At 35.8% G+C, this 12,560-nt stretch overlaps 1 protein-coding gene across 1 annotated transcript in view; it reads left to right on the top strand.

Annotated features, from left to right (window-relative positions):
* eng (endoglin) overlaps positions 1 to 7,359 on the top strand; it is a 67,559-nt gene extending 60,200 nt beyond the window's left edge. Inside the window, exons 12-14 of the mRNA XM_056256747.1 lie at positions 3,201 to 3,308; positions 5,106 to 5,153; positions 7,209 to 7,359. Coding sequence (XP_056112722.1) covers positions 3,201 to 3,308; positions 5,106 to 5,153; positions 7,209 to 7,345 — 293 coding nt within the window. The 3' untranslated portion in view covers positions 7,346 to 7,359. The remainder of the gene's footprint in view (positions 1 to 3,200; positions 3,309 to 5,105; positions 5,154 to 7,208) is intronic.
* The last annotated feature ends 5,201 nt before the right edge of the window (positions 7,360 to 12,560 follow it).

The following is a 12,560-nucleotide window of genomic DNA, read 5'->3' as shown; positions in this document are numbered from 1 at the left end:
TTTCTGTCCCTCCATTGAAACTCTGGCGCTTCAAAACGTTCATGAATCGAGCAGTTAAATCCAAGAAGAGACACGATTGCTTTAACCCTCTGGGGTCCTTCGGCCCAAATGGACCCGAAGCATTTAAATATATATATATATTTTTTTAAATCATAGCTTTATCGGAATGGTCCTGAAATTTGGTAACTTTGTTGGTACTTGGTATATGAACACCCCAAAAAAATGGGGACAGGATTTGAATAGTCTAAGTGGTTGTAAAAAAAATAGTCACACTCAGGACCTTCGGGTCCAAATGGACCCGCATAGGAAATGAATGGGAAATTGGCAAAAATGTGAAAATACAGAGTTTTTTTGTGCGTACAATCTACAAATCAGCCACGATCCAGAAAAAAAGTACACAACAGTGAAGGGGTGAATCTATAAAACATCAAGAGTGCAAAACAGACACATCCACACACACACACACACAAACACACTTTTATACACATACACACTAATAAATTCAGATTACATGGGTTTTGAATTTTTAAAACGCTCAGTTTGTCCACCAGATGGCATCCATCTCATTTCAAAAATTGCTTTCATGAGGCCTAGGCTTGACTCTAAAATGAAATACAGCTTTAAAAAATAAAATAAAAAATAAAATCTATTATATTCAATGGGGAAAAAATGGGTCATAATAATTGCATTAATATTAATTATAAATCATTTTTGTTTTTGAAATTATCTCAAAACACCAAAAAAGAAAAGAAAAAATATTATAAAAGAAAAGTAAACAAAAAAGAAAAGAAGATTTTTTAAAATAAATATTAATCCCACCCTTCCGGCCCATTTGGACCCGAAGGTCCTGAGTGTGACTCTGAAATGAAGGACCCCAGAGGGTTAAATGATGAGCAGATTAAATTTAGGCTTATCCACATATAAACATTGATCAGCGAACAATGTTTGCAGGATTTTACATTTGTTTACGGAAGCAGTTTGTTTATGTAATAAATAGGGGTGTAACAATATATCGCAATACAAAAATGCAACAATATGCATCGTAGATAGTGACAATATGTTCACCCAAAATAAACAAATTACTGTGTGAGAAAAAATTCAGTGTCAGTACAACATTTAACTACTATATAACGTTGAATATAATGTATAATAATGCAATGGGGGATATTTGTGGGTCCTGATAATGCCAGATGTTACCAGTAAAAAGTGGCCGACATTATTTTAAATACATCTAGTCAGTGAAAAAGTGCAAACATATTCGTCTAAAATAATCCTGTATTTTCAGCTTCAGAATCATGAATATTGTTATTCTGGCGTCTCTATTGTCCTGTGCTTTGGGTTTCAGCTCCAAGTCCAAAGCCTATTCACACACAATGTAATACTAAATTTAGCATTTTAATCAACAGTAACCTTTTATCATATGTCTTGAGTATCGCAATAATATCATATCGTGAGTTCAGAATCGTGATATGTATCTGACCATGACATAAGGGCATCGTAACACTCCTAGTAATAACTGTGGTCACACACTGGTTTAACTGGTTGGCCTCAGACCTGCTGGTTAACAATGCTCCTGTTCCCAGTGCGAACTATTCAAACCCTACAAGTTTATTGCATGTTTTTCTGACAGTGAAGCTGTTTTTTCCTAGAGTAGTGACGCAACACTACATCAGCTTCCCAGCTGAACAAACAAGGCAATAATCCCCTCGGAGTGAAGGAAACGCTTTCGTCTGACGTCTGAGACATGAGCGCTTCAATGATCATTAGGATTTATGATTTATGATGATGTACTGGTGTCACAGCGTCTCCCTTGGAAGGGGTATTTTATTGTTGAGTAGGGCTGCACGATATTGAAGAAAAATGCGATATGCGTTAACGATATGATATTCGATATGCGAAACTATAATGTGTCAAATAAACTTAAATATATTTTAAATTATGTAACCTACATACGTGCTTCACATTCAAGAAAACCTCTCTACAGCTTCTGAAAGTGAACATCAGTGTTTTACTGAAGCATATGATATGTTATTTAACATCATTGGGGTTCAGGTTATCCTACATTAGGGTTATTTAACAACAGAAACTGAATAATCAAATGTAAAAATAAAACACTTAGTTTTCACTATGGATTAAATATATCCTGATTCTTATTAAAGCTACAAAAGTTATTCAGCAAACAGCAGCGAGTGATTTTCTCTCTCTCTCTTTTGTTCATGACCCCAGATATATATATATTTGCGATATATTTCGATAATTTCGATATATTGCGCAGCCCTATTGTTGAGCTTAATAATAATAAGAAAGCTTTAATTTTGTTAAGTCTGGGTTTGATTTATGAATAAATGATCAGTAACAGGTCTGATCCACTACAAATATTCTGATCAGGTTTGAAAAGAATGTCATTTATTAAAATGATAATAAAGTGTATGAAGATGAACATATTATTATAATCTCAACCCTGAGATATACTGTATACCAGTCTCTTTAACTCAGTCCTGATCTGTAAATGTCTGAAAGCACTATATCAATGAAATGACTAATCTTGACTCTTTCCAATAACTTTAGTTTAGCGTTTAGTGTAGTATTTTCACTGTAGTTGAAGTGAACACTTCATTACAGGTGAAACTCAAACAATTAGAATATCGTGCAAAAGTTCGTTTATTTCAGTAAATCAACTTAAAAGGTGAAACTAATATATTATATAGACTCATTACATGCAAAGTGAGATATTTCAAGCCTTTATTTGTTATAATTTTGATGATTATTGTTAGCTTATGAAAACCCCAAATTCAAAATTAGAATATTGTGAAAAGGTTTTCATAAGCTGTAAGCCATAATCATCACAATTATAACAAATAAAGGCTTGAAATATCTCACTTTGCATGTAATGAGTCTATATAATATAGTAGTTTCACCTTTTAAGTTGAATTACTGAAATAAACGAACTTTTGCACGATATTCTAATTGTTCGAGTTTCACCTGTATGTGTAGCTTCACAAACTACAGTTTCACTTGTAACTTACAAAGTAACTTTGATTCTTGCCTTGTTTGTGCGAGAAGCTCGAGTTCAAATCCTGGACGATTAGTTATCATTTTCAACTAATCCATGGGGAAGTTAATGGGTTTACAAAGACTTAAAAAATGCAGTTGTCTTCCACTGAATGAGGGAAACTGAACGCTTGCTTGCTTTGTTTCAGATCCGTGTTTTGAGTTCGGTCTCTCGGCTGTTCTGGGAATCGCGTTCGGAGGATTCCTGATCGGGGTTCTCCTCACCGGTGCTTTATGGTTCATTAAGATTCGCACAGGTGAGTAACAGTCGTGGGGAACGAGTTATGAGTGACTTAAATGAATACTCAAGCGTGAGAAGATGTATTTGGTAGAGTTTTCTCTGCTCCTTTAGCTTATGAGGGAAGAGGTGGAGAGAGCCGCTCTAACAAGCCTCGCGGTGATTTGCCACTAGAAATAAGATGAAGCAGTTAAGTAAGGCCGCAGTATCTCCAGACTGATGATTTAGGGTCTCATTTATAAAACTGTGCGTAGGATCCTTACTAAAAGTGTAGCTAAGTGCGCCCGAAAGCCAAAAATGGCGGACGCCAAAAAAATATATTCAGAGGCTGCGCCTACTTATACTACGCCCTAAAAGTATGGACTCTTTTTGTGAAGAAAAAGTACATACTTTTGAGTGTGTAGCAAAAGAGTAGGCAAGCTTTGGGACACACTACTTCGTCATCTTTAACGGACGCTCTGTCGCGTGTATCTGTCACTGTAAACTGCCCTGTCAATCATCCTGTCTCCGTAAACTGCCCTGCCAATCACCCTGTCACCGTAAACTGCCCTGTCAATCATCCTGTCACCGTAAACTGCCCTGTCAATCATCCTGTCCCCGTAAACTGCCCTGTCAATCATCCTATCACCGTAAACTGCCCTGTCAATCATTCTGTCACTGTAAACTGCCCTGTCAATCATCCTATCACCGTAAACTGCCCTGTCAATCATCCTGTCTCCGTAAACTGCCCTGCCAATCACCCTGTCACCGTAGACTGCCCTGTCAATCATCCTATCACCGTAAACTGCCCTGTCAATCATCCTGTCTCCGTAAACTGCCCTGCCAATCACCCTGTCACCGTAAACTGCCCTGTCAATCATCCTGTCACCGTAAACTGCCCTGTCAATCATCCTGTCACCGTAAACTGCCCTGTCAATCATCCTGTCTCCGTAAACTGCCCTGCCAATCACCCTGTCACCGTAAACTGCCCTGTCAATCATCCTGTCACCGTAAACTGCCCTGTCAATCATCCTGTCTCTGTAAACTGCCCTGTCAATCATCCTGTCCCCGTAAACTGCCCTGTCAATCATCCTGTCTCTGTAAACTGCCCTGTCAATCATCCTGTCTCTGTAAACTGCCCTGTCAATCATCCTGTCACCGTAAACTGCCCTGTCAATCATCCTGTCTCTGTAAACTGCCCTGTCAATCATCCTGTCACCGTAAACTGCCCTGTCAATCATCCTGTCTCTGTAAACTGCCCTGTCAATCATCCTGTCTCTGTAAACTGCCCTGTCAATCATCCTGTCACCGTAAACTGCCCTGTCAATCATCCTATTATCATGCGCTAATAAGCAAACATTAAAGCCACAGGAAGTTTTCAAAAGCAGCGCGTCCACTACAAATATTTCAATTTATTAGAATATAAAAAATATTGTAACTTCTCAGTAATGATTTCATGTAATTTAAGTGCTTAACTCTATTAATGAGAGTGGCATATTTAATCTAAATGTGTATATCAGATGTAAAACATAGTTGAAATCATTATTTTATTGTTATTGTGAACATGCACTGTATTTATGATTAGGACTCATAATGAGGATTTAAAGTGTCGTCAGTCGGTGTCGCCAAACTGCGCCGAAATGTTCGTACGCTTACAGGTGCGCATTCTCCGTCACGTTTGTTTTTAATAGATCACGACCTTTGCTTGGGAAGTGGCAAACCGGGGTTGTAAACATGCGTACGCCACGTTTATAAATGAGACCCCTGGACTTGTGTAAAAGTCCTGAATATAAGCGGGTTCTGTGGACTCGTGATGTAACGTGTGCATGTGTTTCAGGGCATCCTGTGGCTCTGGGAATGAGATCAGCAGCGGCCGAACTCTCAGGTAAACCTCAATCTGTTCTTCTGCACACTTCCTCTGCTCTTTTCCTGTCGCATTTCCTTTCGAAGGTGCGATCGCTTCACACGATAGTTGCTGTGGAAATCTGTCCTCGTTTGTTTTCGTGGATCGCGCTCAATATATAAGAGACGGCGCCAACTCCTGCGAAGACCTCAGATGACGCAAGCTCTGAATGCACACGCAGTTTTATAAATGTCTTAATCATTTGTTAAAGGGATAGTTCACTTCAAAATGAAAATTCGGTCGTCATATACGCACCCTCAAGTCGTTTCAAACCTGTGTGAATTTCTTTCTTCTGCTGAAAGAAAGAAATTCATACAGGTTTGAAACAATGGTAACACTAAGCTTGAAGGGGTGTGCATAAGACTGACATGACACCTTCATAATCATGACATGACACATGAATATGAAGGAGGGTTTATGCATGTTTATGACAACTGTCATTAAGTGTCATTCGCTCAATATGACATTTTTAATGCAAATATGACATTGTTTGAGATGTCTTTGTTATGACAACTTGACATAAACCTATATATCATAACCTGTCAGAGTCTTTTCATGACAACTTGACATTACTAAGACAACACAACCTGTCATAAATATGTCATAAACATGACATAGCAGATTAATTGTCAAACTTAATAAACCACTTAGCTTTATGGGTTAACATTACATTAAACTGTCATGTGGTTGGTTTTGACATTGGCTGTCATGAGGCCGTTATAACATTTTAATGACAAATTCAATTTGTGCCACTGTAGTTGAGGTCAAGAAAAATATTCATGACACAGTTATAATGCCTCATGACAGCCAATGTCAAAACCAACCACATGACAGTTTAATGTAATGTTAAACCATTAAGCTAAGTGCTTTCTTAAGTTTGATCATTAATATGCTATGTCATGTTTATGACATATTTATGACAATTTATGATGTATTGGTTTATGTCAAGTTGTCATGACAAAGACATCTCAAACAATGTCATATTTGCATTAAAAATGTCATAATTGAGCGAATGACACTTAATGACAGTTGTCATAAACATGCATAAACCTCCTTCATATTCATGTCATGTCATGATTATGAAAGTGTCATGTCAGTCTTATGCACACCCCTTCAAGTAAAGTGTTACCGAAACGACTTGAGGGTGAGTATATGATGACCGAATTTTCATTTTGAAGTGAACTATCCCTTTAACAAACAAGTATTCATTACTTCAATGAGCTCATTGTTTCTGGATTAAATTATTACATTGTTTAAACTGATAAATTAGGACGAATTTAAGGGCGCCCAGAGATCGATTGTATTAATGGAATGGGTGCGATGGGGCCCAACCTCATAGAGGCGAAACTCGAAACATGAGAATATCGTGCAAAAGTTATAATTTTGATGGCTTACAGCTTATGAAAACCCCAAATTCAAAATCTCAGAAAATTAGAATATTACATGAAATCAATAAAAAAAAAAGGATTTTAAATACAGAAATGTCGGCCCTTTGAAAAGTGTAATCATGCATATATACAGGTGAAACTTAAAAAATTTGAATATCGTGCAAAAGTTCAGTAATTCAACTTAAAAGCTGAAACTGATATATTATATAGACTCATTACATGCAAAGTGAGATATTTCAAGCCTTTATTTGTTATAATTGTGATGATTATGGCTTACAGCTTATGAAAACCTTTGCACAATATTCTAATTTTGAATTTGGGGTTTTCATAAGCTGTAAGCCATAATCATCACAATTATAACAAATAAAGGCTTGAAATATCTCACTTTGCATGTAATGAGTCTATATCACCTTTTAAGTTGAATTACTGAACTTTTGCACGATATTCGAATTTTTCGAGTTTCACTTTATATATACTAAATATATTAGTTCCACCTTTTAATTTGAATTGCTGAAATACATGTTGCACGATATTCTAATTTTTCGAGTTTCACCTGTATTCTTTCATAGGGCCCAAAATTGCTAGCGGTGCGTCTGTGAACTGGTACACCGCCCCGCACTAACTGAAGAATATTCCCTGTTTTGTCCAGTGCTTTCTCTATCCGGATGCCCATGTGGTTTGACCAAACGCCAGCCCGTGCCCACCCACCCGTCTCCGTCCGAGGACAGCAGTGCCAACGCCAGCATCGGCAGCACCCAGAGCACACCCACCAGCAGCATGGCATAACGTCATAACATAACCATAACTCTGTCCCTCTGCAAGCCAGAGAAAGCCAGAGACGCTTGAGTTCCCTGTTCCTCACACACACTCCATTCGCTCAGCCGGCTACGGGAAGTCAGCGGGGACGAAGAATAAAAAAAGAAAACGCTTGGCTCCCAGAGACAGGAAAAACAACGCATAACCCCCAGGAACTAACAGGAAATTCGTGGCATTCTTGCGCCGGTGCCTCTCTGACGGAGGCCACATGAGACGTCTCAGACAAACAGCACATGACGCATCAGTCCGGCTAAATGTGGCTCACAGAGACCAACAAACAAACGTCAGACGGACCGCCTCACATCCCATAACACTCATGATGTGATATGATGAAACAGTCAAACTAATCAAAACAGCGATGATAAAACGAAGCATTTGTATTTTTAGAGTTCGTACTGTACTCTCACATGCATGGGACAGATTGGAAAATGGCTACCTCGAGTCTCTAAGAGTCTCTATGGATGTAGATTTGTTAAATATTTGCTTGACCAAAACTAGAAACAGTGGCTGCATGAATCTCATGAAATTATTATTTGCATATTTAACCCCCGAATCAATACAAGGCCGAAATTAATTATGACTTTTTTTTTTTTGCATTGCATTGCAATCTCATTCTTATTACTGAAAATTAGATTTAATTTTGTATTTTTTTTGGATCATAGTAGTATTTGTTGCATTGCTAAATTGAAAATTGTGAATTTAAATATAAATATTATGGCTGTAATAAATAAGTAATTAATAAAATTAATTATAAGACTTTTTGCATTGCAATCTCATTCTTATTACTGAATTTTATTTTTTTATTTTTTTTGGGATCATAGTAGTATTTGTTGCATTGCTAAATTGAAAATTGTGAATTTAAATATAAATATTATGGCTGTAATAAATAATTAATTAATAAAATTAAGTATAAGCCTTTTTTGCATTGCAATCTCATTCTTATTACTGAAATTACGATTTGTTTTGTTTTTGGTTTTGGGATCATAGTAGTATTTGTTGCATTGCTAAATTGAAAATTGTGAATTTAAATATAAATATTATGGCTGTATTAAATAATTAATTAATAATCCTTCATTTTCTTTATGCAAAATGTTTTTTTTTCTTCCTCTTTTGATTATGGGGTGTAATATGAGCCAAGATGTTTTCATGAGATTCATATGGGTGTTTTTTTTCTTCTCATGATCAAATGGTTTGTTCATAAAACTTTGTAACTTTGTCATGAAAATGTGGTTATTAGCATTAGTAATTAAGCAACTTCAAATCAGTTTTTTTACTCTTTATTTTGAGGTGACGTAGTTACACGTTACTGCATGTACTTACTATTTCAATAACAGTAAATTATGCATAATTACCAAACCATAACCGTAACTCTATAGTAAGTACATGGTTAATTAATATTCTCAGTACTTATTTGAGCAAGTACAATGTAACTACGTTACCTTAAAAAAATTGTGTGTGGCTATTATATGTACAGTATATGCATTATGCTGTAGATTCAGTATATAGTAAATTCATAACTTTAGCAGTTGGCCTGAAGTTTTCATATTTGAGTTCATAAGTGAAAATGAGCCCAACAAAACCAAAAACTCTTGTGATGTAGCTTATTTTACAACAGTATACTAAGGATTTCATATGAATTTATTCATGTATTTGTATTATTGTGTGTGTGTGTATGTGTGTGAGAGAGAGAGAGAGATAAAATCATCATCACTTCTCAACCCTCATGTTATTCCAAGCCTGTATGCCTTTCTTTCATCGGTGGAGCACAAAAGGAGACGTTTAGCACAATGTTCACGCTGCTCTTTTGCAGACAGAGGCTGTCAAGCGTCAAAAAGCATAAAAGTATTCATGCGCCACATCCCAGGTCTTCTGAAATCATCTGATAGTTTTGTATTATTGAGGAACAGAGCCAATTTTGCATCATGTTCAGTGTGTGGTGTGTGACGGATGTGTGTGTGTGAAGCGTACAGCTGTGAACTGTTCCTTTAACATCAGCTGGATGTGAAAAAAGCAGGAAAATGCCACTTGTGCATTTGGTGCAATATCTGTGGTATTCTTTTATGTTCTTATAATTATTTGTGTCTGTATGTAAACTGTTTTATACTGCATTGTTATATCAACTTTTATAAATAACATTTGTATTGCATGTTTCTGTTTTCTCTGGAACGTTACCATTTAAAGCACTTCCCGAACGGTCATTATCTGGTCATATTTGTTCAGTTTTCCCCATTTTGAAGAATTATTTTAATCCAATTTGACATACTTTAAATTAAATCATGAAAACAATGCCTCCTAATGTCATTAGAGTTTATTTATTGCTTCTCCGCTGATGTTCTTGGCCTGTGCTGAGACTTGCAGAACTGCCAAAAGTTTGTACATTCAAGTTTTGTCCAACTCTGTTCTGCACATGTACAGTATATTACAGTATATTACAGTGTATTACCGTATATTACAGTATATTACAGTGTATTACAGTATATTACAGTGTATTACCGTATATTACAGTATATTACAGTACATTACAGTATATTACAGTGTATTACCGTATATTACAGTATATTACAGTGTATTACAGTATATTACAGTGTATTACCGTATATTACAGTATATTACAGTACATTACAGTATATTACAGTGTATTACAGTATATTACAGTGTATTACAGTATATTACAGTGTATTACAGTGTATTACCGTATATTACAGTATATTACAGTGTATTACAGTATATTACAGTGTATTACAGTATATTACAGTGTATTACAGTATATTACAGTGTATTGCAGTATATTACAGTATATTACAGTGTATTACAGTATATTACAGTGTATTACAGTATATTACAGTGTATTACAGTATATTACAGTGTATTACCGTATATTACAGTGTATTACAGTATATTACAGTGTATTACCGTATATTACAGTGTATTACAGTATATTACAGTATATTACAGTGTATTACAGTATATTACAGTATAATACAGTGTATTACAGTATATTACAGTATATTACAGTATATTACACTGCCTGACCAAAAAAACTCACTCTATTATTTCATCGGACTATTTCATCATTTTATTTCAATGTGCATTCGTCGTGGCATTGCTTTGAGAACCTTATGCAACATCACAGCATTTATTTCCAACAAGAAATGTCGCTTTTGGCTTGCTTGGGGACATTTAATATTCAACAATGTTATTGATCTCCTGCATTGACACCATTATATGAGAGCTGAACTGAGCTGGACGATGACATCACGGTTTTCTACAGAGCGGCTATATATATAAATGAACTAAGTTAACAACAAAAATGAGCCATCACTGAACTTGCTTAAGCTGGACTGTGACGCTATTTTCTTCTAGAAACAAACTTTGTTGCATTATTATTTTTATCTCTGTAAAGCTGCTCTGAAACACTCTGTGTTGTAAAAGCGCTGTATAAATATGTTGACGATGGGAGAGTTCAAGCGCTCTGTAAAGTCTTGCTTGTCGCATCCCAAGACTTGTAATTTAGTTCTGGTCAGGACTCTGTGGTGTAATGATTCCTCGTGCTCCCTGACACACTCTTTCACAATCTGAGCCCAAACTTGGCATCGTTATCCTGGAATATGGCCATGGGATACGACTTCCGACAGGGTTGTTTAACCCTTGTGTTCTGTTCGATTTCTGTGTACACCCCTTATTGACCGGGTCAAATTGACCCAGATTGGATTCAATACAATTCCTCAAAAATCACACTATGAAAAACAACAAAGATTTAGATACAAACTGTAAACTTTTAATATCAACATTTGTCAAACATTACAAAAACATTATATCTGAAAATATGATTTATGAAAATGTTTTTAAAACATTTTTTAAAACAGTTTTGTTTTGAGAAAATTGGAAAATAAACACTATACTGATTTTTTTTGCATATATATATTTTTTCCTTTTTTTTCTTTTCTTTTACATTTTATGCTTTGAACATCGTAACTGAACAAAAAAAAAATTGCTGTATAATGAAAATTTTTCATTTTCCTAAGTTAACTTTCCCTAGTTTCCTAAGACCTATTGTCCTAGTTTCATTATTCACTCACTGGGAAGTGAGAAACCAAACATAACAAAATCATACATCAAATAAATGTGTTTTTATTTATTTATTGGCTCTGTGAATCTGCCTTTGAAAATCCTACATAAAAGTTTTGGTTAAAAGCTAGGTATTTTAGATATTTTGAATATTGAAATGAGAGCTTATTTTACTATCTGTGTCTGACAAAGATTTTCATCTGTAATTTGCAAATAATTCTGAACACTGTAATTTTAGCTTTTTCAAGTGTGTTTGGTTAGGGTTAGAGCACTTTTAGATACACTTGCACGTTAGAACTGGAGTTGAAGTGCCCTGACATACAGAAAATAAATGTTTTTATTTTGTGTCTGTACAGTTGCTTCTGAATGGCTGTCTATGAGGGTCAAATTGACCCGCGAACATCACGAACGTAACAGTAATTTTGTTTGTATATGTCAAAACACATCAGCATGTTGAAACTTTGCATGCATGTTCATCATGATAAATGAGAAAAAGTCACAAAATATCAAGAAAAAAAACAAAGGTTAACCAGTATTTCCAACAACTTGAAAATCGAAACGGGTCAAATTGACCCGCAACATAACACAAGGGTTAACAGATGAAAAGTTAGGGTTAGAATAACTGTTGCCAAACATACAACATTAATCACTGCAATAATGCAATATTTAAATATAAAGTGGCTTTTTTTAGTCCGGCAGCATCATGACATCACACAACACGCTCCCGATAGGACATCACATTTCAAAGGGAATTAATCTACTAAAATTGAATGTCAATTTTTTATTTGTGAAGTTTTTAATCATAATCTACTAATATACATTCAATCATTGGCAAAAATCCAACATGAAAACCTTAAAACAGTGCATGTGGCAAATAGATTGAAGAATAGGAGTGGTTCTAGCTCAAGCACACCTGGTGCAACTAATGAAGCCCTTGATTAGTGAGACTGTGCTAGAGGTCTGCTACCCGAGCCCGACGGGTCCCGAAAAATGTGCGGGTTTCGGGTCGGGTTCGGGTTAATGTTTAATGAACAGCCTCGGGTTCGGGTCGGGTTCGGGTTTAACTAAGAAAAACTAAATAGGCTATATATAGTTTGCGTGCCGTGTGCTTTGCCTG

The sequence above is a fragment of the Rhinichthys klamathensis genome, unplaced genomic scaffold, assembly GCF_029890125.1.
Source record: "Rhinichthys klamathensis goyatoka isolate OS25496 unplaced genomic scaffold, OSU_Roscu_1.1 h1tg000132l_1, whole genome shotgun sequence".
Taxonomy (NCBI): domain Eukaryota; kingdom Metazoa; phylum Chordata; class Actinopteri; order Cypriniformes; family Leuciscidae; genus Rhinichthys; species Rhinichthys klamathensis.
This window is presented reverse-complemented; position numbering and strand designations above follow the sequence as displayed.